Here is a 27,712-nt window from a genome sequence, read left to right as displayed (position 1 = left end):
CCGGCACGGATCTTCCGTATTGCACGGGGACGTCCCCGCTCAGGGTCGGGCGAGGGACCCCGGGGCGCGGGCGGGGGATGTGCGGGTGTGCGTACGGAGCGGACTGCCAGGCTCTGCCCCTAAAGCGTGGGGCCGACGGGGGCGGCACCCTGGCCGGGAGAAAGTGTTGCTCATTTTAGAGCGTTTTCGGGTCCGGAGTGAGGTCCCTGGAGAAGAAGCGCGGAGGGAAGAGAGCAGGATGAGCAGCCCTCGGCTGCGGCCAGCCGGGCTCGGGCCATTTCTCCTGCTGTGGCTGCTGCTGCCGCCGGTGCCCGTCCCCAGCGCCGCGGCCCGGAGGGCCCCGGCCCCGCCGCCCTGCCCCGCGGCCTGCGACCCGACGCGCTGCCCCCCGCCGCCGCCCTGCCCGGCGGGGACGGCGCCGCTGCTCGACCGCTGCGGCTGCTGCCGCGAGTGCCCCGCGGCCGAGGGCGAGGCCTGCGGCGGGGCCCGCGGCCGGCCGTGCGCGCCGGGGCTGCGGTGCGCGGCGCGGGCCGGCGCCCGGCTCGGCACCTGCGGCTGCCCCGCGGCGGGCGCGGCCGTGTGCGGGAGCGACGGGCGCACCTACCCCAGCCTGTGCGCGCTCCGCGCCGAGAACCGCGCCGCGCGCCTCCGGGGCGCGCCCCCGGCCGTGCCGGTGCAGAAGGGCGACTGCGGGGATGCAGGTGAGCGCCGAGCGCCCCGGACGCTTTCGGAACTTTCGTCGGGAGCGCCAGCAAACGTGCCCCGTGGCGTCCGCGCAGGGTCCGCCCGGCTCGGTTCGCGTCTGGGACGCGGCCCCTCTGCGCTCCGGATCCCCTTGTGCCTTAGCGGGCGTCTCCTGCCGGCCGCCGCCCGGTTTCTCCCCATTCACCTTCTCAACAGGCTTCCCTTTATTTATTTATTTATTTTTGAGACAGAGTCTCGCTCTGTTGTCCGGGCTAGAGTGAGTGCCGTGGTGCCAGCCTCGCTCACAGCAACCTCAGACTCCTGGGCTCAAGCGATCCTCCTGCCTCAGCCTCCCGAGTAGCTGGGACTACAGGCATGCGCCACCATGCCCGGCTAATTTTTTCTATATATATATTTTAGTTGGCCAGATAATTTCTTTCTGTTTTTAGTAGAGACGGGGTCTCGCTCTTGCTGAGGCTGGTCTCCAACTCCTGAGCTCAAACGATCCACCTGCCTCGGCCTCCCAGAGTGCTGGGATGACAGGCGTGAGCCACCGCCCAGTCTTCCCTTTTAAAGTTTTTCCAGTCGGGGTGACAGGCCTGGTTCCCGCAAGGCATTTCCTTGGGGGCGCAGGTAACGCTTAGGAGGAGAGGCGGAAGGGAGGGAGGAGAGGGAAAGTGCAGACTGAGGGAGGAGAGACACAGCGATTTAGGCGATGACCCCTGATACGGGCGGGAGCCGGCTCCCGCCGCCCTCCAGCAAGGAGCATTTCTTCGCAGGGACCCGAAACGCAGGCCTGTCCCGGAGCAAGTACAACTTCATCGCCGCGGTGGTGGAGAAGGTGGCGCCGTCCGTGGTCCACCTGCAGCTGTTCCGCAGGTAACGGACGGGAGGGGACGTTAACTACCCCAGCCACTAAGTGCCTGCCTGCTCCAGGCCCTCTGCTAGCATCATGCGGTCGTAAAAACTGCTTTGAGGAAACGGAGGCTTAAAGAGGTGGCATCGTCGGTTCAAGGTGATTTAGTCAAAGAGCAGACGCACAAGGATTCTGACTTCCAAATCTGAGTTTCTCCTGCGATTTGGGTGGCTGGGATTTCTTTCTCCCTCATCTGCCACAGACAAAATTTAAGGTCAGATAGAAGAGCTAGTAGGCGTCTTGGAGGTGATCTTGCCCAGCCCCCTTGTTTGCATGCAAAGAAACCCAGACCCAGAGAGCAGGATTAATTTGTCCCATGCCACAGGCCAGTTGGTAGTGGAAACTAAGACAGAACCAGGCCCCACTGATTCCCTCCTGCCTGGGTCCTTGGTACTGTGGCACCAGGCCCACTTTTGCCCATAGTAGTAGGAGCAGGTACAGCCTCTTTGCAGCAGAGGACCCACGAGTTGCTGCATTGACCAGCTCTGAAGAAGGCAGCAGTGTCCCTGGAAAAGGAGAGTTGGAACCAGCTCTCAGTCGTGCTCACAAGTCAAGACTAGGGCGCTGTCTGTGCAAAGTTCATCTGTGCGTGGAGAAAATGAAAACACAGACAGGGAAAAGCAAAGTGTCTGAGAAAACCGTGATGACAGTATGCTTAAGAAATGTGAGGTTCCATGACTCACAAACTATGGCTGGATCCCTGATTTTCCTGCCTTCTGCTGTTGTCTTGTGGAGCCAGGTCGCCTCTCAGCAGCAAGGATGTTCCTGCCTCCAGTGGCTCTGGGTTCATAGTGTCTGAGGATGGGCTGATTATTACCAACGCTCATGTCATCACTAACCAGCAGCGGATTCAGGTGGAGCTCCAGAGTGGGGCCCAGTATGAAGCCACCGTCAAGGACGTTGACCATAAATTGGATCTTGCACTGATTAAGATTGAGCCAAATGTGAGTATTTGAGGGCTGAATCAGAGTCTGCATATTTGGGGATTTTCATTTATTTGCTGATATTTTCTTTCCCACACCACATCTTTTCCATCTGGTTTATGTTTTTTCCCTAGTTTCTTTCTGTTCTTCACACTCTTTTTTGTTTTTCTTCCATGCCTGTCTGTACATCCCTAACAATTTATATTAACGATTGAGCAGTCTTAATTTTTCTCCTGCAACTCCTCTTCAACAGATGCTGCTTCTTGGAAAATTATTTCTCCGCTTAGGGTACCAGACATTATTGCCAGTAGACTCAAAGTGCTAGGGAATACTTTGAAGTCTTTGCTACACAAAGTGTGTTCTGCACATTAGCAGCATCAACATGTCACCTGAGAGCTTTATAGAAATTAAGAATCTCAGACTCCATCCGATAGATGTACTGACTCATAATCTGCATTTGTGATAAGACCCCCAGGTGATTTGCATGCGAATTACAGTTTGAGAAGTGCTGCCCTGGGTCATCTTCCCGTTTGTGCCTTATTCACTTTGACTGTTAATCTTTAAACTAAAGAAATTGCTAATGTTAGTTTATGTTCATCAGTTACCTTCCTGGTGGTTTGCTAAGAGTAAATTCTGCAAAGCAATTATTTTAGACCTCAGAGATGATCCTAATCATCTTTACAAGCAAAAGCTTGGTGGTAGTTGAACTTTTAGGAAGAAGTAGAAGGCAGTTGTAGAATCTGTATGGGAGGGTGCTTCTTAGATGATATTGACTGTCATATCTGTGTTAGACACAAATTTGGTCACTTCTGCTCTTGATTTGTTCTTTACCTTTCTGTCCTCATCCCTCCTTGACCATTGTAGACCGACCTTCCTGTATTACTACTGGGAAGATCATCTGACCTTCGGGCTGGAGAGTTTGTGGTTGCCTTGGGCAGCCCATTTTCTCTGCAGAACACAGTCACAGCAGGAATTGTCAGCACTACACAGCGAGGAGGCAAAGAGCTGGGGCTGAAGGATTCAGATATGGACTATATCCAGACTGACGCAATAATTAATGTAAGTCACTTAGGAGGTGTATCCTCAGCCCTAAGATACTGGCAGTACAGTGAGAATAAAAGGACAGAATGACTTCTTTTCTTTTTGGCCTTTGGGGATGTCCGGAGTGCAGTTAGATCTCCATGTGAGGGTTGGAATGCCATGTTGTTAGAGTTCAGTCTGTTTGATATGATCATTGGCATCCTTGATACTGGGGTGGTCTCTCAGGGTTTGTTATGGAGGTCACCCCTGTGTAGATGATGGGGGTCATTTTACTGTTTTTTACCTATACTGACTTCAGTATTGGTGATAATATTTTGCCTGCCTTGGAGGAACAGGAGGAGCTCATTAGAGCAGGGTGCTTTTGGTAAACCTCTTTGGGTGCTATATATAAAAGACAAGGAGAAATGTATTCATTGGCTTTACTGACAGCTTTTTTAAATTCTGTCTTTAGCACGGGAATTCTGGGGGACCTCTGGTGAACTTGGTAAGTGGCCACATTCCTTGCTGCTTCGTGTTTCTTGTTAACTTTCAAAAACTTTACACCTTCCAAAATGCAGACTTGGGTACCGCTCTTATGTAAAGAGTTATGGAATGATGCTTTTCTACTCTTGGATTATTAGTAAATGGTTAGGAAAAATTCAAGATCTATGATGGATTTATCATCCTGGTGTGTGATCTCATCCCACTGAGTGCACCAGGATTCTGGCTCTGGTTTGCTTCACAGTTTTTTGTCTTCAGCATGCTTTCTGTTTTCATCGGACAGTTACCAAGAGCCTTGGATATTAAACCCAGATTTATGCCTGATGACCACCTGTGTTATGTAATGCAGATCCTTGAAGAGCCCCTGCTGCTGTATATGAACAACTGTCCCTCATCTAAAAATGCTGATTACGGAATGTGGTCCATCCAGGTTTTTAGTCTTGACCTGCATATAGATGAGAGAAAAGCCACAACCAGCATCTGTTGCTCTGCCATGTATTTTATTCTTAAATTTTATTCAGCATGTCTAGTGGAAATACCAGGGTTTCTAGTTGCTCGAATACGTGCACAAACGTAAGAGAGTGCAATGCTACTTGACACTCAGCCTGTGTTCATGCTTTCTGAGTCCCTTTGGGCTGATTGCTTTTGGTTCCTCTTTAAATATTACATGTGCTTTTCGGAGAATGAATTCTGTCTGAAATGACGGACTGCTTTTTACTTATACCATTGCATGTAATTTTTTGTCTCTGCCCTCTCCCTTAGACAATGAGTTTACTAGAGCAAGCGTGAAATGCAGAGTTTCAGGCCACATTCCAGACCTACTGAATTACAATCTGTATTTTAATACAACCAGAAATCTCTTTTATATCCTTTCCATTACGGCTAAGGGATGATGAAATGCATAAAGTGAAAAATATATGCTGCTTCATATGTTTAGCTTAGTAGAGCTTTGTTCCCCTAAGGCCAATTTCCCTAATTCTTCTCAATAGTTGCATCCAAGTGTTGCTGACAATCCAACAGCTTTTTGCCTTTTCCATGTTTATTTTTAGTTTCATTTAAGTAATAAAAGGGCAAATACTCCTTGTCCTCTTATCTGTGTCAAAATTCAAACTGTGGTTCACTTTTAAACTCAATGTAACTTACTAAAGGAAAAATTGAGCTCAATATTAAAAAAAAAAAAAATCCTCAGTAGCCTTGAACCTTTGACCCAAAAGGAAAGTACCTGTCACACATGTGCATGCCCACTTTGCCATCCTACCGCACTCTTTGCCACCGCTCTCTGTTGAAGTACATTTCCTCTCGTTCCTCTGTTTTCTGGCTGTAGTAACTAGCTTCACTCCCTCCTCTACTGTTCTGGTCTTGCACTGGTTAGTTTGTAAAATTTCACGACTGAATGATGTCTCCTCCCTTGCCAGGATGGAGATGTGATTGGCATAAATACATTGAAGGTGACTGCAGGAATCTCCTTTGCAATTCCCTCAGATAGAATCAGGCAGTTCTTGGCAGAACACCACGAGCGCCAGTTGAAAGGTAAAGGGAGTTGGGATTTTTTCACGCCCTCTTGTGTTTATCAGGAGCACTCAATCTTTCGTGGAGACAGCCACTGGAACCCTGTAAACTACAGGGACACTGGTACTCAGCTACGGTAATGGTGGTTTGGGTGGCAATATTGGAGGACTAGGCGCAAAACCACGCATGAGTTGTACCCAGAAGTATTTGGATTGAACTAGCCTGGAAATGAAACCCAGGGGCTGGAGTTGGGTAGGTCGGTGGGAGGAGGGTAGGGTTCTCTGAAGCATGTATTTCGTGGTGGGCAGCTATAATAGCAAAGAGATTCCGGAACACAGGTGTCTTTTAAACTCTGCCAAAAGGAAAGAGGTTTTGTTGTTAGTAACACATCGTAACTTTCCTTTCCAGGAAAGGCTCTTTCACAGAAGAAATATCTGGGTCTGCGAATGCTGCCCCTCACTATGAAGTAAGCATGTGTTTGAATATGTCCGGGTTGTTTCTTGGAGGCAGAAGCTGTAGCTGGACAATCTTAACAGAAAAGCTGAAGCATTTGGACTGCAGCTGGGTGCCCTGGGGACTGTGGTCCTGTTTGCCTCTGCTCGCACCAGCATTGGCTGTGCACAGTGTCTTTCCCTGTGGCTGCATTTTATAGTATCAGATGGTTCCAGGCTTTGGCATAGAGGGACAGAATGCACCCAGGGGGAAATGACTGTGATCGGCTCAGTGACATCCTCCTTGGCCCCTGGGAGCCTTGAGCAGAACAGGTGGAGTACCTGCTAAGACTTCCAGCTTTTCCCAGGGCTCAGAAGATTAATTCATTATGTTTTCTAACCTTCTCACTTCTCTCAGCCTTCTTCAAGAAATGAAAAGGCAAGATCCAGATTTCCCTGATGTGAGTTCTGGGGTTTTTGTATATGAAGTGATTCAAGGAACAGCTGCTGAAAGGTAGGATAATTGCAGGCCTTTTCCCATCCAGCTTTGTTCTTTCTAGATGTGTGCCATGGTAAAGGCATGCGGGTCTACACCCGCTCTGTCTGATACAGTGGCTGCTGCATACGTGCAGCGTACACTGAACACGTGAAACGTGGCCCATGTGACCAAGGGACTGAATTTTAAATTTAACTAATTTAAATTTAAAAACTGAGAAGCAGTGTAAAATATTTTTCCATTAGATGTACCTTTTTTTTGTTTCTTAAGGACTGCATTTTACTTTAATCATTGAATTGTAAGAGATATTATCTATAGCAGTATATTGGGGGTATATGTTGTTTTGAGTGGATTTCAAAGACTTATATGTAATAGAGTGTAAAATACCTACTAAAAATTTTAAAATACTGCATGTTTCAATGATAATATTTTGGATATATTGCATTAAATAAGATATATTATTAAAATTACTTTGATATGTTTAAAACTTTAAAAAAAATGTGGCTATTTCTACAGAATAGTGCTGACTTAGGCTTGTATACTTGTAAAGACTTTTTTTCCCCCGGGAGGGAGGGAAGGAGGGAGGGAGATGGTTCTCTGTAGTCTAAGAAGTCCAAGAAGAACTCATGAGTTACTAGCATAAGTTTATTTTTTTGCTAGGAATTCCCAAATCTACTCTTTCAATATTACTAGTTATTAATTAACTATTAAGTTACTAAGTCATTAATAACTATTGACTATTAGTTATAAATATTGGTTATAATTAGTACTAAATTTAACAAATATTAATTACTAGTTATTAAGAATGGGAAGAATCCACAATGTTGAAAGTTTTAGTACATATTTCAGGTATTTTAAAATCCTTTCTTTGTTTGAGCTCTGGATTACAGTGTCAGAGGCCCACTAAGACCTGTGCAATAAAGCCAAGGTTAGAACAGCCCCCAAAAGAAGGTTCTCCAGCTGACTTCACTGTTGTTTTGAAACATTTAATAGTAACTACTGAGGAAGAGGTAGCTTGTCCTACAAACGTTACTCTCCTGGGTTTCTCTCTTGTTATTTCTTCATTGCCTCTCTCTGCTTCTGTTTATTTTTCAAGAGCTCAGTAATCTGTGTAGATTATAGCCACACTTTCACTAGGGGGAAAGAAACCACAGGGCAGTGCTCGGCATAGCGAAGTGTTAGGTCTCATGTTACTATTAATAAATTTGGCTTGTCACAGCCTTTTCTAGACTTTCCTGGTTCCTTCCCTGCTCCACCTCCCGACTCCTCCTTATTTTTAACTTCTGGTTCGAGGCCAGAGTGTTTTCTTTCAGCTAAGTCCTTGATACTCAAAAGTAGAGCAGTAGCGTTAGCAGCAGCTGGAGCGTGTTAGGAATGCAGACTCACAGGCCCCACCTTCGACCCCCTGAATCAGGATCTGCATTTTTAACGAGATTCCCCAGCTGATTCCTATGTACATTAAAATGTGAGAATTACATCTGGGAGTCCCTGATAAATAGAAATCCATTATTTCTGGCCTTCACCCACTTATACCTAGTAATAATAATTACACTAATAATAGCTGGTAGCTATGAAATATTTACTATATCTGAGGCACTATTTAAAGAGTTTCATATACTTGTTTGAGCCCTGAACAGTCTTATGATATAGGTATTAATATTATTTTAGAGAGGAAGCAGCTGTGGTACGGAGAGATTATCTTGCAGAGTTGCACAGGAAGTCAGACAGCGCGGATGTGGACCCTGGCTTGACCCTTCTATGGTCCTGCCTTTGAGGCTGCTTTTCTGTTTCTGGGAGGCAGAATGACTTACTGGCAAGAAGATGGGTTTTCAAGTCTGAAAGACTCAGGATCAACTCCCACGTTAGCCTCTTACAAGTTGTGTGACCTGGGAAAGGTCATTTAGTTCCTCATATGTGGCCTTAGTTCCTCATATTTGGTGCATAATCGGCACTCAGTAATAATTTGGAGGTTTCTTTCTTTTTTTTTTGAGACAGAGTCTCGCTTTGTTGCCCGGGCTAGAGTGAGTGCCATGGTGTCAGCCTAGTTCACAGCAACCTCAGACTCCTGGGCTCAAGCGATCCTCCTGCCTCAGCCTCCCGAGTAGCTGGGACTACAGGCATGTGCCACCATGCCCGGCTAATTTTTTCTATATAGATTTTTAGCTGTCCAAATCATTTCTTTCTATTTTTGGTAGAGACGGGGGTCTCACTCTTGCTCAGGCTGGTCTCGAACTCCTGACCTCGAGCGATCCACCCGCCTCGGCCTCCCAGAGTGCTAGGATTACAGGTGTGAGCCACCACGCCCGGCCAGGAGGTTTCTTTCTTTTTCTCTTTTCCTACTCACAGAGCTAGTATTATGAATTCTTTGTGTATACTTGTTCCAAGTCATCCTCCTAAACTGTCCTTGTTCTAAAGGCATTTCCTGGTTTTAGCTCTATACTCAAGCTTCTCTTTGTATCCACTTGCTTTAAATTTCCTACTTCTTTTATTTATTTATTTATTTTTATTTTATTTTATTTTTTTTTGAGACAGAGTCTCACTTTGTTGCCCGGGCTAGAGTGAGTGCCGTGGCATCAGCCTAGCTCACAGCAACCTCAGACTCCTGGGCTTAAGCGATCCTACTGCCTCAGCCTCCCGAGTAGCTGGGACTACAGGCATGAGCCACCATGCCCGGCTAATATTTTTTTTTTGTATATATATTTTTAGTTGGCCAGACAATTTCTTTCTATTTTTGGTAGAGACGGGGTCTCACTCTTGCTCAGGCTGGTCTCGAACTCCTGACCTCAAGCGATCCACCCGCCTTGGCCTCCCAGAGCTAGGATTACAGGCGTGAGCCACCACGCCCGGCCAATTTCCTACTTCTTTTAAAACTTCACATATCTTGATAATCCTACTTCATTATCAGTCTTCCTCTGGCTTTCCATTTTCCTTAAATAGGGTCTCCTGGAGTCATTGAATTTGATGTCCTTCCTCCAGCCTGTTTTTACCTTTAAGACAACTCATTAGCATGGCTATGTAGTTAATAGCAGTGTTTCGTATTTGGAGCAAGTTTCTTCTAGAATATATATTCAATATGGAGCAATGATGTAGGGCACTGAACATAATCACAACTTAGGGGAAAGGGAGCCTAGAGCCAGAGCTTTAGATACTTAGAGTCAGGTTGATTGGTTTTTGATTTACTGGAAGCAGAACTTCTATAATGCAGCTCAGCATACTTTCCAGCTCTATAAACTGTGCATGAAGATGGGCAAGTATGTGGGTTGTCAGAATAAAACTGACCAAAATATAACCTTGTCTGGGGAAAAATGGGCTGCTTGGGCTTTTCACTTTTGTTGGTGAGACCGGAAGCATGCCTCAGGTTAACAGAAGTTAGAGAGTAATAGAAATTAACAGCTGAACTTCCCATGCCAAACCAAATCCAGTACGTGGGAAGAGTAAACTTCTTACGTGGTACTGATAGGATATTAATTTTATAAAGGTCAACAGGACTGTTGTCCTCCAGGTGATTTTGCATCATATCTTAGAACAGCCCTCAGACAGGGAAGAATTGAGGCTATTTCTGGTTACCCGGTTTGTATGTTTAATGCCAGCAAAACAGTAATGCCATAAAAAAAAAAAAAAACTCTTCTTACAATTTCATGGTCTTTTTTTCCCCTTCCCTTTCTAGCTCTGGGTTGAGAGACCACGACGTAATTGTCAGCATAAATGGGCAACCTGTTGCTACCACAGCTGATGTTATTGAAGCTGTTAAGGACAATGATTCCCTTTCTATCACTGTTCATCGGGGAAGACAGATTTTGTTCCTGACGGTCACACCTGAAATAATCAATTAAGTCTTGCTGTAAAGAGAGATTATTTAACAAAACCAAAGTTCTATTACCTGGTTTGTATTGAAGATGTGCCAAAGATGGTAGGGGGTTTTGGAATCTCTTTCTGAAGAGGAAAGAAAGATGCTTTGAACACACACACACACACACACACACACACACACACACACACACACACACTCACACACTCACATTCAGGGATCATTAGGTCGGGGTGCTCTTCTGCTGTTAAGAAGCTTACTAAGCCAAATGGAAGAAGGAAATGGTGTCAGGAAGTCTGGGGAACTGATAAAATTTTATTTAAAGATAGGAAACAACTAAAAAACAGGCACAGTTTCTAATTTAACCTTGACAGAGGGAAGGGACACTTTAGTATTTTAAACCTCTATAGCCACAAACTAGATATAACACACACATACACTAACAGATCTCTCTACCAAATATTAAGCAACAACCCGAATTGAGTGTAGGAATAATCAATTTTTTAATAATACTCTTTCGGTCAATGAGTTTTTGAGGTTGTATCACATTTGGCTGGGGTTTGTGGATACAGAAGACTGGCATCATTTAGAAGTCAAATTGAAACTGACAATTGCAGATTGTCACACAGAAATGTTACTCATGATTCTCAAATTATCACTCTAGCAGTGGAAACAACTTTTGTCTTCAGCAGCTTTTCTGACTCTGAGAAGGGCTCCTTCCCCTGTCCAAGTACAAACTAGCCTGACCCTGCTTAGCTTCAGAGATCAGATGAGACTGGGTGCATTCAGGGTGGTATGGCCGTAGACAAGAAGGGCTTCTTTTATAAAACAGCTTCTTTAATAATTTACAGACCTTTAGCTTTTTACCCAAGCTCTTCCTCCTGGTAACATTAATGATTTTGAGTCTTGGAGATGCCAAAGTTTTCTTCTTTTTTTTTTTTTTTAAAGAAACAACTTTTGATGGGGTTTGTGAATATTTTTAGGAGATTTTAAAAAGGCAGGATGAAGTAGGACTTGATAAGGTTTATTTTGGGTAAGATTTAAATGAAAAAACAAAACAAAACAAAACATGGCATCCTTGAGCCCCCTTAAATTCTATGCAGAATTTTACATGTATGTGTCTTTTTCTGGGGAGTAAGTCTGGTTTCTTTATGAACCATGACAATTTAAAATATACTGACTTAGGGTACAGAGATTCTGAATTAAAAGTCTACCAACCATTAGTATTATAAGCAAGGTTAAGGTCAGTGTGGTACAGAACTTTCAAGACAGAACAGAATAATCTGTTCTAATTTTTTTATACCATTGCTACCTTTAATAATGTAAGAACAGTGATCATATTAATCAGGGATGATACAGCAGAAGTTCTTAGGAAAGCTGCTACAAAATGATGAAATATATCCAGGGAAGTTATTTTAACTGTGATTCTTTGTTTCTAATTATCATGAGGTAAACATTGAGTAGCTCTACCTTGATTGTTTCTAGAATTTGTAAGTTGTTTTGAATAGCAGGCTTTTAGTTTGACTTGGCCACAAAGTCCACCTTTTATTTTATATGTAATAGTTCTTTCAACTTAGATTGCAAAGGATGGTAAGCAATTTTTAAAACTTATAAACTACTTACATTTCTTTTATTCCCAGTGATTTGGGAATGCAAAAGCTTGGCTGTATCTCTTTCTGACTGCTGTAGCCGACAGTGGGAACCTTTAGTACCACAATTATTCTGAGTTCTGAATGTGTCCAGTTTCTCTTTGTCCTCATAAATCACATCCTAGTTCTACCCTAGTGTTCAATATCCTTTAAGTAGGAGTGTGTTTTACTTTCCAAGGGCACGAGGCTCCTCACTTTATCTTACCTAATCATGAATAATAGTTTTACAGAAACTTGTATGAAATCTTTTTTTTATCAGCCTACAACATGGGCTCCATAAACTGATAAATGCTGATTTTTAGGAAGGACAATTCTGCCAAGAGGAATAGCTCAAGTCACACACGTCTGCTACTGTGTTGGTTCTCAAAACATAATTGGAATGAAGAAATTATTGTACTGCATATTCTGCTTCTGGAGCATCATAATGGTGACACAACAGGGCTTATTAATAGGGTGGTTCATTGCAAATGCCTAGCTTTTGGCAAAACAAATACCATTTTGAGTTTCACTCTCCCTACTGAAAATACTCATACAGCACTCCAGGTTGGCAAAATTTATTGTGCAATTTAAATTTGGAAAGTTGGAATTTCAGTGTGTGTTAAAATCCATGGCCATTTCTACTTCTGCTGAAGATTTTCATTGGCTCAGCTTCAGGTCTCCTCTGCATGAAGACTTGGGGTCACGAAAGGCTCGTGGATAAAAATTTCACTTTACTCATCCTGTTAGGTCCACTTGCTTCGAGGGACTGAAGATACGGCAATGCACACAAATATACACTATGGAAACCCTTCCACAGCTTATGAGTTAGTCGCTCTCCTTTATGTTTGGTACATGAGGAAAGGTACAACACAGTTTGCTTGTCATTTCTAGTCTGCAAGGTGAACTCTGGGTTGAGAATCCAAAGTCCAAAGAAGCCTTCTTAACCAAACCGGTTCCCTCCAAACAGGGAAAGTAATGGTCGCGTCTGATATCAAAGAAGAGTTTTGAGCCTGCAGAGAAGAATTCAGAAGACAGAGCTTTCAGCTGCCTCCCTGGGCCCTGACAGCAGCTCTTTTTAGTAAACAGTGCACCAGTTGCTGCCATCACTCGGCATCAACCCTCCAGTAATCAGCAAAATGAGGTCAACAAACCACCAAATCCCAAGTCCTCCGAGAGTCAACAGCTTCCCTACTGCTGTGCCAGTGTGTCCCAGACAGAAACGGTCCACTCCAAAACATCCCAGGAAGAAGGAGTAGAGTAAAGTGGTTATGAAGTAGTGTCCGGTATACCTAGACAATAGGAATGAAAAGGAAGATGTCTTACTGCATGAACATTAAAACACTTAAGATTAATGAATTTAACATAAGTGAGCGGATGGTACAGCAGTCCCTCGATGGCCTCTTTTCCTCTGTTTTGTATTCTTTGATGAGATGGCCAGTCAGGTGCAGCCACAAGAGGCGAGGCTCAGGAAAAACAAAGTTTATTGTACTCATAGGTCCTAGCGACAGGAGGTAGGGCCTACCACGCAGGGCTTTGTGGGAAAAAACACCATGGTGGTAAGAAGACAGGCGTGAGGGGAAGGTGTAGGGCACTGCCTTTATGGGGTTTCGGTAGGAAAGGCAAGGCAGGGCAGAACAGGTAGTTTAGCACTGGCTAGTTGGAATAATTTCAGCAAGGTCTAAACTACAGATGTGGTCTCTTTTTACCTGGCACCCTGGTCGTGGGATGATTAAGGCAGAGGAATATTGTCTCCTGGCATGTACAGGTTAGATACCAGAAGTATGTCTCTAGACTAGTTAGTCTGCAAATCAAAGACATGCTCCTGACTAGGCCCTTTGCTATCTAAGAAACAATTTCAGCCTCAGGAGGGGCAGTTTTTCTCCCACCAGAAAAGTTTTTTAAGATGTCAAGCATCGGCCGGGCGTCGTGGCTCACGCCTGTAATCCTAGCACTCTGGGAGGCCGAGGCGGGTGGATCGCTCAAGGTCAGGAGTTCGAGACCAGCCTGAGCAAGAGTGAGACCCCGTCTCTACTAAAAATAGAAATAAATTGTCTGGCCAACTAAAAATATATATAGAAAAAATTAGCCGGGCGTGGTGGCGCATGCCTGTAGTCCCAGCTACTCGGGAGGCTGAGGCAGTAGGATCGCTTAAGCCCAGGAGTTTGAGGTTGCTGTGAGCTAGGCTGATGCCACGGCACTCACTCTAGCCAGGGCAACAAAGCAACACTCTGTCTCAAAAAAAAAAAAAAAAAAAAAGATGTCAAGCATCATGATACACAAAAAAATTTAAAAAAAAAATTTTTAAACATACCCTCATAGCCCCTACTTTTCTCCCCCATCAAAATCTCTAGTTGGTCTAGGGTCTCAATAGAGTACTTGCTAAGATATGGAGGACCTCTAAGAACAAATACTGACTTTTGCAGACTTGGACTGGACAAGAAATTATCAAGCACATTTGCATAATAGGCATCTTGGTAGGAGTGGAGTCTGGCCTCCCACCCTACCCTACAGAGACTCCTGTCCTGAGGCTCAGGTGGCTCCCCCTGAGTGTAGTTTTCCAAGGAAGCACTGTCCTTAAATGAACACTTGATCTCCACACACCTTTGTTGCTGTTTTGTAGCAGCTAAGAGTGAGTGCTTCTCCATAAGGCTTTTGTCCTTACACCGATGACACAGCTGCAGTCACTCTAATACCACTAAACATACCCAGTGACTCTTCCAGTTAGCACTCCGTGTGAGTACATTCCGTGCCTTCAAACGACCCTGACCTTTTAACTTTAAGATAAACTGATTGTCAGAGTGAGGAGCCCACCTCCGTTTTTCATAATAAAACCTTTATTCCTAAAATACCAAGGCAATTTTCATAGGATTTTACGCCTTGCATAGGAATTTTGGAGCTAGATCATCTGCCTCAACCCCTTCATTTTGTAGATGAGGCTAAGACTGTGAATGCTCACAGGCACCTAGGGAAAGAGGCATTTGGGACTTAGGACTCCTGATCTCAAGTCCAGCGTCCTCTCTACTATAAACTCACTGCCTCTGTCAATGGATTATGCACAATAGTAATCACATTCTCTCTTTAACACTTAAAAAGTCACATCAAAAAATGACAAGGAAAATGGCTCTACCTCCACCCAATTACCAACTACTTCACTCAAAGTAACACTTACTTTATACAAGGTTTATTTTCTCGTAGGAAGGTCCTAGGACTGGCACACTCAATTCCATCCAAGGCCCGGCACTGGACTGAGGTGTGTTCCACATCACTGTAGGCCTGTCCACCGAACTGTGTGATAACCACCAAAACCAAACAAACTCAACAAAGCAAGTAACACAAAAATATATCTTTATATTATTTAATCAAAGCTGTGTGAGGACTACAATTATTCTAACAACGTTGAGGTAAAGCTGTGCTCAAGAAAAAGGAATTTAGTGACTTATTTCAAGTGATTTTAGATTAGTTCATCCTAAATGTACACTGTTTAAAGAAACTCCTACTTTCTTCTTCATGATTAGCTTCTTCAATAACATAGTAAAAAAAAAAAACCCATAATTTCGTTAAATGCCATTTAGAAGAGATGGACATAATATTAATACTTTATCCTACATTTACAGGAAAAAGACCACAAAACTGAACATTTGGGAATGAGTATTTAAAAAAGTCAATGTGTGTTAGAGATCTGTTTTATATTCATTATAAATTAGCATAATTAGGTAAGAACTCAGGATGTCATTTGTCTCAGGACTTCATTTAGCCCACGAATGTGCGATTGTCAGGCATCTGTAGTACATCTATAGTGTAAGTTTAAATTGCAGCAAAAAATTTCAGAACTGGGCCTCTTACCCCTTGCTTAATTGAATTCTAGCAGAGAAAACTCAACTGTACATTTTTTATTGCCACTTTTGTGTTTTATTAATATTTTCGTTGGAGTGTTACTCAAAGGGAAGGGACTGGGAAAAAGAATGCTCCCTCCTCATACCTCTACACCTCCCCCCTAGCAAATCAGGTGCCTGGTGCCGTCAGTCCTTTAGGACTTCTGGGTGAGGTGAGAGTTTGAGTGTCTTCGTAGGATAAACTTAGGGTTTTTTTTTTTTTGAGCAGAGTCTTACTCTGTCACCCAGCTAGAGTGCAGTGGTGGCCTCATAGCTCACTGCTACCTCAAACTCCAGGCTCAAGCGATCCTCCTGCCTCAACCTCCCAAGTAGCTGGGACTATAGGTGTGAAGCATGACTGGCTAATTTTTCTATTTTTAGTAGAGACAGAGGTCTCACTATTGCTCAGGCTGGTCTCGAACTCCTGAGCTCAAGCGATCCTCCTGCCTTGGCCTCCCAGAGTGCTAGGATTATAGGCATGAGTCACCATGCCTGGCCAGGATAAATTTAGTTTTTAATCAAAATAGGTAAAAGTGAGTGATCCCTATACAATGCTAACTCCAACTTCTATCAGTTATTATCAACAGAACAAAATTTCATAATACTTAAAATATTTCTCTACACATGATTTCAGTATGACCTGCCTTTTAAATCTTATTACTGTCAGGTTTATTCCTCTGTGTCTGATTCATTACATTAACATATATTGCTCTGTGGTGAGGTCAGGGCCTTCAGTGCATACGTCACTGAAGTAACACATCGTACCCACCAAGCCATCTCCTATCATCCAACTCTTCCCACCCCGACCCCTCCGAGTCTCATCTCTGTGTCTGAATTAGTACAAAAAATGTTTTCCCATGATTCTCTTAACACCTAGTTGAATCTAGACTTGCATTATGTAACGTAATATAATGGTGAGTCCATTGTGGGGAGGAGATACATAAACTTCATTGGTTTTTTGAGAGACTGATCAGAAAGAGTGTACCAGCTTTAGAAATATTATTAATGGAACTGAATGGCTTCTTTCCATTTCAAGAAGCCATCGTTACTAAAGGTTTCTCCTAGAATACTTTAACCTCCTACAAAGACATACACTGATAGACCCATCTATTTCCTAAGGACATGGTGGCACCTGCTTGCCTGCTCAAAAGAAAGATCATCAGCACGAGGAGCTCTGCCTCAAATGTGTGTGTAACAAAGATACTGCCCAATCCATCATCAGTTTTACAAAGTGCATAGCCTTTCTTTTGCTTTCTGGAATGTGCACACCTTGAAGAAGAGCCAGGGTGAAATTTTAGCTTCACATCTGTCAATCTCAATGATCATAGGAACCAAAGACAGGTTGGTCACTGTACTTGGGTGGTTTTGGCACAGAGATTGCTTCTTCATGAGGAAACTGAATGTCTTGGTCAGTTACTGACACTGGCTAGGGAGGAAATTTCTAGTAACTGTCATTCTGACAAAATTCTTCAAAAAAGTAACTTCATACCCCTTATACTTTTCTGTAACAGCATTTAGCCAGTACTATTTCTCAGTGGAAGAGTTTGTTTAAGCAATAAAACAAAAACGCACCTTGAGACAACCATAACCAAGTTCTTGCGATGCAGTTGCATTTCCAACATGATCCACTGGGTCTTCACATTCTATAAATTCTTCAGGTCTGTAATTCAACAGTAAGATCATGGTCACATGATCTTTGCAAATCGCTGTTTACATGCACATAATCGAAACAGGCAAGAGACATTTCTTCCCCAAGTTTTCTGGGGTTCAGTTTCACTCTGCAAACCCTTTACAAGCCAAGAGGTGGCGTCAATCAGACTGAAGCACAGCAGGTCAAACTGACAGCCACCCAAATTAACCTTTTATTGGAGAAGGGAGGTGTTAGTGCTTCTGTTTCTACATGGATTCTACTTCTGCTGTGGCTTCATTTCTTCACTAGTCAAACAACCACGAGTCTGGGGGCGGGGCAAAATTTAAGCTAAAGGATTCACAGTTCTCTGCATTTCCCAAACGCCTTTTCTTATTTGATCAAAAAGAGATATGAAAAAGTGGCTTGGTTCTGCAACGGTAAGAGTATTGCTTTAAAAAAAGGAAGTGCCTTGTAGGCAGAGAAAAGTCATTTATTCCATTTATGCCTCACTCATCACTGGCACCTAATTGACTAACACTTAACTAACGCTCTTCTTTGGCTGAAGGGCGCAGGACTGAGAAGGCACAGCCTCGTACCCTTCTTCCAGAGGCTATATGATGTCACTCTTCCCTAGTTCTCCCCTTTCGGGATCCCAAAGGATCTGCCACCGACACACAAGTCTTTCCCCTGCATAGGTGAGTGGAGTGAGAGACCTGTCACGACATCCACCTCTTGCGTGTTGACTACCAGGTCCTCAAGTGGAGGGGGTCTGCAAAAAAGCAGCCTCCCCTCCCCCTCCCCCCAAATCCACATATCCCTGGTCCAATCTCCATATCCACCCGCCTCGACCCCGGGGTAGCTTACAGGTAAGAGCAAAGGATGACTGGAGAGTGGGGGTCGCCATATTCCCAGCTCGGAGCACCCGCGGAGCCCTCCGGGTGGGCGGCGGAGGTGAGCTCGGGCTCGGCGGTAGCATTTTGCGAGTGGCTCCGAGAGACACAATGCAGCAGCAGCAGATTCCCTAGCAGCAAAGCCGCCTGGCCGCACAGAAGTAAGTAACTCACAGGGCAACCCCCCAGTACCATCTTCCCGGACCCAGTGGTGGACAGCCTGCCTCAACCCAAACGCAGGCCGGCACCGCCGACCCCCGGCCCTGCCAGGTCGAACCTCTCCGCGTAGCCCCGCCTCCTGGCTGCCAAACAGCCAATGGGCGCGCAGCTCTAAGCTCCGCCCACATCAGCCGACCAACCAGAAAGGGCTGAGCAGAGGGAGGCGGGGCTCCGCTGCAGGGCGCTTCTGCTTCCCAGTTCCTCTTCTGGGTCTCTCACGCTCCTCCTCCTTTTGCGCCGAGTGCTTCCTCCAATTGGTTCCCTCGACCCCGGAGTGGGCGGGCCTTGGAGCAGAGTGGGCCGGGCGGATGGCGACGGGGCGGGGCGGACTTGGAGCGGTCGGTTTAGAAATCCCATTCTCCCGCCGGGGACTAGATTTTTCCCTACGTCAGCGTAGGGAGCGCGATGTCGGGAGCGAGCTCGGACCGAGCTCGGGCCAAGTTGCGTCACCGCCGCGCGCACGCTCGTCCCCGGGCGCGCGCCTCCCGGCCAGTCCTGGGGCCCCGGCGGGGCAGGAAAATGATGGGAGAGGCGGAGGCTGAGGCGACCGACTGTTGAGTGGAAGCTGCGGAGTCAGCCGAGATGGGGTCGGGCGCGGGCTCGCCGTTGGGGCCTCGCCGTTTGCGGTGGTTGCTGTTGTTTGGCCTGGTGGGCCCCGCGCTCGGTGGGGCGCGGCCAGGTGGGTGTCCGCTCCCGGGGTCCCTGGGCTGGCGGTTTCCCAGGGCTGGGCGCGCGCGTGAACCTGTGGTGCCGGGCGCGGCGGCGCCGGGGCTGGGAGCGGACCCGGGGCCGGGGCGAAGCCGCTCCGGACCTGAGGGGACAGTGCCCAGCTTCTGGCGCCCCCAGCCCCTCTTGGCCCCGGGCGCCCGTCTGCTTCCACTTCCTCCGCCTCCCGCCCCACCCCCATGGCGCCACGCCGGGTCCCCGCACTCCCTGGGGGCGACTCGGGGTCCCGCGCCGACCGCGGAGCCGGCGGGGAGCCCCGGGGGCCGGGCGCGCGCCGGCGGCTCTTCGTGCTTGAGCTGGTGGAGTTAATGTCACTTGCAAACAGCCTGAGGGGCGGAACTTTTGCTTCAGGCTATCCTAATTTGAGATTTCGACGGTGATTTTATTAGCAGAGTCACCGGTGGGTTCACAGAGCTGAATTTGGGGAATGGGATAAAGGAGTGGGGCGGGGGGAGACGCTCATTTTTCTTGGGCCGTTTTTGTCCTAAGAATACTTACTTTGGAAACGAAGTGCTACGTTTCTATACCCAAGCAGTCTTTTATCTGTGTTGGTACTGGGTACGCGGTGTCTTAAATCCAGACAAATAATCCCTGCTCTGTTTAACTCATAGGATTATCCTAAGAATTCAATCACTTGTGTGAAATCCATTTTGGATTGTGAAACTTCCCTTGACTATGTAAGATATTTATACTGGAGATGCCCAAACATAGGGGAAACAAATTGTCAACACTAGCTTCTTGCTGGAAACAACTTCTTTATTTATATTGGCTTTTGTAATAATTATTGTTTGCATGGCTGTATCTTCCCTATCGACGATAGGATATAATGGAGAATGGGAGTTTTTACCAAATCAGTGCTTTGAGAGTTGCTGAAAGGTGATGATGGAAAATTTCAATGCAGGACTGCTGACCTTCAGGAAACTAATTACATTTTTTTATCGTTGGTTTCTTTTTAAATTAAACATATTCGCCCCAGTGTAGAAATTGAATGGGAAATTGCCATATCTTTTCTTGTTAAAGCTACTTTTCCTGTGGTATTCTAGGTGGTTAACATGCACTAATATATAAAGTGAGGTGGATTATACATCTGCAGTTTTAGCAATATGTGGTTTAAATATAAATAAGACTATATTTTTAATGTTAATGTATACTATAACATACCTGCGTATAGATGAATGGAATATCCTTAGGGTCTTTAACTGTGGCTTCAACAGGTTATGGCCATCCCCTCACTTAAGCATGTATATGCTCCTTCAAAATTTAGGCAGCGTTTATGGAACTACCATAAACACCATGCTTAATGCTTGTGGAAGGGCATTGGGTCACCAGATATGCTAAGCGTATATGAGAGATGCTGGGGAAGGTTTTATAGTGAAAATAATATTTGAACTGGGCTATGTTGATGAATTTTTCAAGTGAAAGGGTAGGAATACATTCTAAGCAGAAGATAGTTTTTGCAAGAGTATGGAGTGTGTGACAGAACATGACTTGGTAGGAAATGATGAGGATGTCAGTGTGACATCAGGCAGTCTGTATGAAAGGGAGGGATGGAATATAAAACCAAGGTAGGTTGGTATCAGTTGGGGAGAGCCTTCTATGCCAAGCTAAGGGGTTTGGACTTTACCCTGTAGGAAGTTCTTTGGGCAGTGAAAGTTTTTAAGTAGGAGTGTGAGTTAATCAAATTTTCTGTTAAGAAAGCTGGCCACTCAGTGGAGGTTAGAATCTAGGAGGGAGAGACTGGAGGCTGGGTAATCAGTTAAGAGGCTTTTGTAATAGTGTGCAGTGAGTCAACCAACTCATGTTTCCCTAAGGGAATGTTCATCCAACATCAGCTGACTAAATTTTTGCAATACAGGATGTTTAAAACATGCACTGAAACCTTTTCCTCTAATGAAAGAGGAATTTGAAGACTCAGTAAGTACCACCCACACATCAGTTACATTAGGAGTTCAGTAGATTTTAGTAGGATTTTTACTGCCATTTATAACATTGTGTCAAGAAGGAAAGGCAGTATAATTTCCAAACAGCTGACTTACAATAAGCTTTTTTTTTTTTTAAACTAGGGCTGACAAAGGTAGCTTTGTATCATTGTAAAAAATAACAAGGGGAATCAGGTATGAAACCTCACCTCATTTTCTAAGGTGGTAATTATGATGCACAGACTTAGAATTTTTTTTACAAAGACTGGTATTCTAAAGAAAATGAATTTGAAAGCTTACTCATGGTGAATCACCGTAAAATGAAGTATACAGTAAAAACTTAGGTCTGTACTAATCTATTTTTAGTTATCACCAAATTATTTCAATTTTATATGTTTATGTTTGTGCTGTATAGAAGAATGTTGTCTTTTAAATTTAAAGATGGTTTGGTTTTCAAACTAAGTAAAAAAGAAAGCATTTATAATTGAAATATGTACAAAACTAGTTGCTGGGTTCCAAGACAGTTTTCAAAAAGCACTTTAAATTTTACCTTACTAAATTTATATTTGCTATTTGTTAAAAATCCTGGTTTGTAATAGAAATTATTATAGAATCCTCCAAAGAATGCAAGCTCTCAGTAACTGGAAGATTTTTCTCGAAATATCCCTAAGCTCAAACATATGACATAGATAGCTTCATGATATTTTTTTTTTCTCTTTGATACCTACTATATACCGGAGCCTTGTAGTTAAGCCATCTTTTCAGTCGGTTATGAGACTGCCTCAGATGAATATAGTCCCCTTGGTATCTCAGTAACTAATCCCTCATTCCCTTTAAATCATACAAGGTGGACCAAACTGAAGTTGAATGGCACCGTGTTGTCAGTCAGATCATTTTTCCGGAGCGATCATATGTGGGACACTTCTTGAATCACATCTTTTAAGAGTGAGTTAGGGAACCTGAGAAGTTAACTTCATTTGCTCAGCTTTTAAATATATAGTTGTTTTTAGATTTGTATTTGTTTATGTTAACATAAAAATTAGAGTACTACAGCTTATTATTAATATAAGTAAAGAAAATGGTATCATCACCAAACATACGAGTGTATACTAGGGCAAAACCCATTCCTGTATATGGGAAATGCCCTTTTCCCTTTGATGCATTTTTCTTTTAATGAGATTTTTATCATGTAACTCATTTTAGGATGATTTTTCCCCCTTCCCTTTAGTAGCTCCTTAGCACCCTCATGCAAGTAGATCCCTGGTGAGGACCTTGCTTCTGATTAGCCTCACTGACACTTTGAAATCCTATTGTGAATTAGATTTGATGAGAATGTCAGTATGACTTCAGGCAGTCTATATGAAAGGGAGGGATGGAAAATAAAACTAAGTGAGGTAGGTTGGTGTCAGCTGGGGAGAGCCTTCTATGCCAAGCTGTGGGGTTTGGTCTTTACTCTGTAGGAAGTTCTTTGGGCAGTGAAGGTTTTTAAGTAGGGCCTGAGCTCCCATCTCAGCTGCTTTGGAGAAGTGGTTAAGCAATCTGTGGCATAGCAATACAGTGAAGTATGTTATTGCTATTAAAATGATGAAATGCGTGGGCCATATGGATGTGTAGAAAAGACAATAATACAGGTTAACCATAGCAAGTAAGACTCACTTTAGTTTGTACTTGATTTTAATAATTACAACTATGAAAACTGTGTATTCATTGTGGTGAAGATCAGAAGAGATTGCTTACTCAGCACATATTTTATTGAATACTTAACTGTATACCAGTGAAGGAAATAGCATGGTGAATAAGCTATGGTCCATCGTCTTGAGGAACTTAAATTCCTTGCTCGAGGAACTTAAATTCTCTAAGGCGTCAAATTTTGTACTTTGAGACAAACAAAAGCTGTTTCTTTTTAAATGTAAAAATGGATAAATATAAGAAAAAAGTATGACACGCAACAAATGTCATGGTGTAGGTAGGACATAGCAGTAGACATTATTAAATATGTTTGAAGGTAGTTATTAATATGAGATATGTGTTTATTTGGGATTGACCTTGTGAATACTAGAATGAAAATATGTAGCTCAAAATAACAGTACTTTATGGATCTGATTACAAGAATTTCTCTTCAAGAAATACTTTGGACAACAGAATTATCTTATTCATTCTGAATGTGGAGCCCAGGTTTATTTTCTACAGTGAAAGTGACTTGAAGGTGGCTATTTGTTTACATAATGGGCAGGAAGGAAAGGAGAAAGTCCCAGCGTTTGGAGTTCACATTTGTTTGTTTTGCAATTAGGTAGAATTCTTTTAACTTATTTCCTTCTACTTACAGTTACTGTTATGAAAAATGTACTTAGACTTCCTCTAAAATGCAGTACTGTGCATAGAAAGATTTAAGGAGTTAGAGGAAGAAAGGTGTGCAACTAACACGTTTCTTTTACTAAATTTAGGACACTTTACCTTTCATGTTTCAACTCTTATTTTTATCTTCAGCTCATGTTTTCTAGTACTGTGATTGTGATGGTATGCTTTTTCTGTCAAATTCTAACATAGTAGTTTGTATTCCTTGCAGAGTCGATTGTATTAAGATTTTTATTTTCATTGTGAACTATATCTTCATACCAGTGGTTTTAACTAGGGGAGACGTTGTCCCCAAAATGGGGGAAATAATTTTAGTTGTTGCATCTGGGGGATGCTGTTGGCATCTAGTGTGTAGAGGCCAGGATGCTACTAAACATCCTGTGATGTACAGGACTCTGCCACAAAGAATTTTGTGGTCAAAAATGTCAGTAGTGCTGAGGTTGAGGCTTTATACAAATAATGTTAATGTACTTCCTTTCTAGTAACATGGGAAAAATGTTTTTTTGACTTCCATGAGAAGGTGCTACTATTTGGAATTAAAAAAAATTAAAGGGAATTTGGGAAATAACCATGTAGGATATGAACAGGAAAAAAGAAAAAAGAAGCCAGAACTGGAGAAAAGCAAGGAATTTTGAAAAAAAAAAAAAAAAAAAAAAAAAAAAGGGAAGGAGGGTATTCATACAATTAGTATGTATTGTTTTTGAATGGCATTCCCCAAATATGTGCATTTGTTATGATGTTTTGGAACTCTTTATGGCAAGGCTTTAATTCAAAAAGTAGATTCTTGGATTTTAAAAGTCTGATGCTCTACCGACTGAGCTATCCAGGCTCTTGATTCTTGGATTTTAAAAGGAAGAAGTCGGTATCAGAACAACAGCTTTAACATATAGAAGTTATTTTAGGTTGCTATAATTTTGAAAGCCTTTTTACAATAAATGATTAATTGTGGCATTTGGTATTCAAAATGAGAATTGTGTTTTAAAATGGGACAGAAGGAAAGAAAGTTGTATCTTATACTCCTGTATTTGGTTTTTATTCTTCTTCACTGACAATCTGGGTAAAAGATTCATAGAAGACCAAAGACTTGTTTTGAGTCCTGCCCTGAAACTAGGTGTGTGACCTTATAAAGTCACTTAACCTGTTTGAAGATGAGAACGCTTTAAATATCCACCTGCCCATGAGAACTACAGATGTTCTCTTTTGTGAGGCATTTCTTTTTCTCTGTGATTTGCTTTTGAGTTGTGATGAAAAAATTTCAGTTTGGTTGTATATTATTTAGCTTCTAGTGTAATAGCTGTCTGTGCCTATTAGCATATATATCCTTGTCTGTAATGATTTACTTAAACTTTTTATTTTGAAATAATTATAGAGTCACAGAAAGGTGCAAAGAAAGGTAGAGGATGATTTACTTTTTTTTTTGTTTTTTAGACAGGGTCTCACTCCATTGCCCTGACTAGAATGCAGTGACATCATCATAGCTCACTGCAACCTCAAACTGCTGGGCCCAAGCAGTCCTCCTGGCTCAGCCTCCCAAGTAGCTGGGACCATGCCCACCTAATTTTTCTATTTTTTGTAGAGATGGGGTCTCGCTCTTGCTCAGACTGGTCTTGAACTCCTGACCTCAAGCAGTCCTCCTGCCTTGGCCTCCCAGAGTGCTAGGATTACAGGCCTGAGCCATCACACCTGGGCAATTTACTTTTTATCACACTTAGCTTCTAATCTATTGCCCACTGAGATCATTTTGTCTGTTCTTGCCACCGTTTTTAGAATGTTCTAGTAGTTGAACAGATTACCATAATCCACAATGAAATTATTATTGTTAAGGATAATATTTAAGCTAGTGTTTTTAAAAATTTGAGAAAACTGAAAGTCATTGAAAGGTTTATTTTGGGTACGGAAATACTCCCATACCCCATTTGATTTAGGATTAAGGATATTTCTGCCTAATGATTCGAAGCCTGCATCAAGGCCATAAATTTCTTTCTTTTTTTTTTTTTTTGAGACAGAGTCTCACTCTGTTGCCTGGGCTAGAGTGAGTGTCGTGGCGTCAGCCTAGCTCACAGCAACCTCAAACTCCTGGGCTCAAGTGATAACTTCTACCTCAGCCTCCCAAGTAGCTGGGAGTACAGGCATGCACCACCATGCCTGGCTCATTTTTTTCTATATATATTTTTAGCTGTCCATATAATTTCTTTCTATTTTTAGTAGAGACGGAGTCTCGCTCTTGCTCAGGCTGGTCTCGAACTCCTGAGCTCAAACGATCTGCCCGCCTCTGCCTCCCAGAGTGCTAGGATTACAGGCCTGAGCCACTGCACCTGGCTGAAGGCCATAAATTTCTTTTGACATGGTTTCCAGTTGACAAGTCCAAATGTCTGAATGACAGTTGATTCTGGTATGTCATAATATGCCTTGGATCAGCCTATAGGTGCCTTCGTAAGTATCAGAGTACATTGCTGGTGTGTTTACATAATGACGTGAAGCCACATTTAAAGGGTATAATATGCCATATTATAGAGGTATAAGGAATTGATGGGCAAAGAGTTTGAAAACCATTAGTATGATATGTATGGTATTAGATATAATGAAATTTATGTTTTCCTGCCCTTTTAATTTGGAAAGTAATTCAGTTGTGGCAAAATACTCATTGTAAAAACAATTTCAAACAATGCAGCAACTACTTTAAACAATTTGGTATGTTTATTTATGATATTTACATGTTATTTATGATATTTTATAATCTTATATATGTTATATGATATAGTATAAATCTAAATACTAAATAAATACTAAAATACAGGTTTGTATAAAGTGAAAAGTATAAGTCTCTCTCTCATCCCACTCTCTGTTGGTAAACACTTAAAAATAATTATATTAAAGAAATTTTTAAACATACACAAGAGAGAAATGAACTCATGTGTACTCATTATTCAGTTTTAATCTTATTTCGTATGTGTCTCCTCCCTCAAACATACACTGAATTATTTTAATGCAAACTCTAGACATCCTATCATTTTGTCATTGAATATTCAGAATGAATCTCTAAGACATAGGACATAAAATCTTACCCACAATATGCTTATTATACTTAAAACTTAAGTTTTTCAAATAATAATTTCTCAAGATCATCAAATATCTACTCAATGTCAAAATTTCCCTGATTGTTTCAGAATTTTTTCAGTTGATTTATTTGAACTAAAATCCAAACAGGTCCATACAGGGCATTTGGTGGTAAGGCTCTTTTAATTTATGAAAGTCCTTCTTCCCCCTTTTCTTGGCATTTGTTGATGAGTCTGAGTGGCAGATGTGACTCTGCTCTTTGTCACCTTTCAGTTTGTGTGTGCTGTTCTCAAGCCTCTTCATACTGAATGTGGTGTTAGGAGAGGGGTATGTGGAGATGTGGATTTTTCATCTGGGGTCCTTAGATGGTGATTGTCCACTTCAGGTTCGCTGAAAGACTTGTGATGCTATTGGTAATGATGCTGGAAGAAAAGAGATTGGGTTGGCCATTTTGATTATGGTCATTTTTATTCAAGTGATGACTTTAGAACCCAAGTTCTGCCTAAGACATAACTGAAAGATTGGAAGTGGGAGTAAGTCTGTGTGACTATTTTGAGTTCTTAACTGTTAAATTTTGTAGAAAGGTTTTTGTTTTTGTGATGGATTAATGGCAGTAATTTCCTTTGAGATAGTTGCTACATTGTTGAGTGTATATTTATTAGAGTTAACCCATCAGATATTAAAAGTAACTTTCCCACTTACTGTCCTTGTCCATTTAGTAAAGTTTTAGTCCATTTGTGTTACTTTAAAGGAATACCTGAGGCTGGGTCATTTACAAAGAACATTTATTTGGCTCACAGTTCTGCAGGCTGTGCAAGAAACGTGGAGCTGGCATCTGCTTCTGGTGAGGGCTTCTGGCTACTTCTACTCATGGCAGAAGGTGAAGGGGAGGCATGTGTAGAGATCATATGGCAAGAGACAGGAAGCAAGAGAGAGGGAAGGGAAGTGTCAGCTCTTTTTTCACAACCAGCTCTCTGGGAACTAAATAGAGAACTCACTGACCGCACCTCCAACCACTTCCAGAAAGGGTATTAATCTATTCATGAAGGATTCGCCCCCATTACCGAAACACCTCCCACTGGGCCCCACCTCCCAACACCACCACACTGGGGATTAAATTTCAGTGTG

At 43.0% G+C, this 27,712-nt stretch overlaps 3 protein-coding genes across 3 annotated transcripts in view; 2 read left to right on the top strand and 1 right to left on the bottom strand.

Moving 5' to 3' along the window:
• The first annotated feature begins 238 nt into the window (after positions 1 to 238).
• On the top strand, positions 239 to 10,326 carry HTRA4 (HtrA serine peptidase 4). The gene is made up of 9 exons (XM_045535840.1): positions 239 to 701; positions 1,464 to 1,563; positions 2,340 to 2,544; positions 3,388 to 3,582; positions 4,016 to 4,048; positions 5,460 to 5,574; positions 5,962 to 6,019; positions 6,403 to 6,498; positions 10,148 to 10,326. Exons 1-9 carry the CDS (start codon positions 239 to 241, stop codon positions 10,311 to 10,313), a joined length of 1,431 nt encoding a protein of 476 aa, XP_045391796.1. The 3' UTR covers positions 10,314 to 10,326.
• Positions 10,327 to 12,475: 2,149 nt separating this feature from the next.
• On the bottom strand, positions 12,476 to 18,634 carry TM2D2 (TM2 domain containing 2). The gene is made up of 4 exons (XM_045535841.1): positions 18,283 to 18,634; positions 17,361 to 17,448; positions 15,086 to 15,201; positions 12,476 to 13,205 (listed from the first exon to the last, which is right to left on the bottom strand). Exons 1-4 carry the CDS (start codon positions 18,501 to 18,503, stop codon positions 12,992 to 12,994), a joined length of 639 nt encoding a protein of 212 aa, XP_045391797.1. The 5' UTR covers positions 18,504 to 18,634; the 3' UTR covers positions 12,476 to 12,991.
• Positions 18,635 to 18,949: 315 nt separating this feature from the next.
• ADAM9 (ADAM metallopeptidase domain 9) overlaps positions 18,950 to 27,712 on the top strand; it is a 112,912-nt gene continuing 104,149 nt past the window's right edge. The window contains exon 1 of the mRNA XM_045535839.1: positions 18,950 to 19,206. Within this exon, the coding sequence (XP_045391795.1) occupies positions 19,110 to 19,206 (97 nt within the window). The 5' untranslated portion in view covers positions 18,950 to 19,109. The remainder of the gene's footprint in view (positions 19,207 to 27,712) is intronic.

The sequence above is a fragment of the Lemur catta genome, chromosome 22 (assembly GCF_020740605.2).
Source record: "Lemur catta isolate mLemCat1 chromosome 22, mLemCat1.pri, whole genome shotgun sequence".
NCBI lineage: Eukaryota > Metazoa > Chordata > Mammalia > Primates > Lemuridae > Lemur > Lemur catta.
This window is presented reverse-complemented; position numbering and strand designations above follow the sequence as displayed.

Excerpts from the sequence above, each read along its gene's own strand:
- HTRA4 (XM_045535840.1), top strand. The coding sequence starts at position 239 with ATGAGCAGCCCTCGGCTGCGGCCAGCCGGGCTCGGGCCATTTCTCCTG. Across the intron at positions 4,049-5,459 it reads GGGGACCTCTGGTGAACTTG|GATGGAGATGTGATTGGCAT; the intron begins GTAAGTGGCCAC and ends CTCCCTTGCCAG. Across the intron at positions 6,020-6,402 it reads ATGCTGCCCCTCACTATGAA|CCTTCTTCAAGAAATGAAAA; the intron begins GTAAGCATGTGT and ends CACTTCTCTCAG.
- TM2D2 (XM_045535841.1), bottom strand. The coding sequence starts at position 18,503 with ATGGTACTGGGGGGTTGCCCTGTGAGTTACTTACTTCTGTGCGGCCAG. Across the intron at positions 17,449-18,282 it reads GTCATCCTTTGCTCTTACCT|ACCTGAAGAATTTATAGAAT; the intron begins GTAAGCTACCCC and ends GTTGAATTACAG. Across the intron at positions 13,206-15,085 it reads GAAAATAAACCTTGTATAAA|GTATACCGGACACTACTTCA; the intron begins GTAAGTGTTACT and ends CCTATTGTCTAG.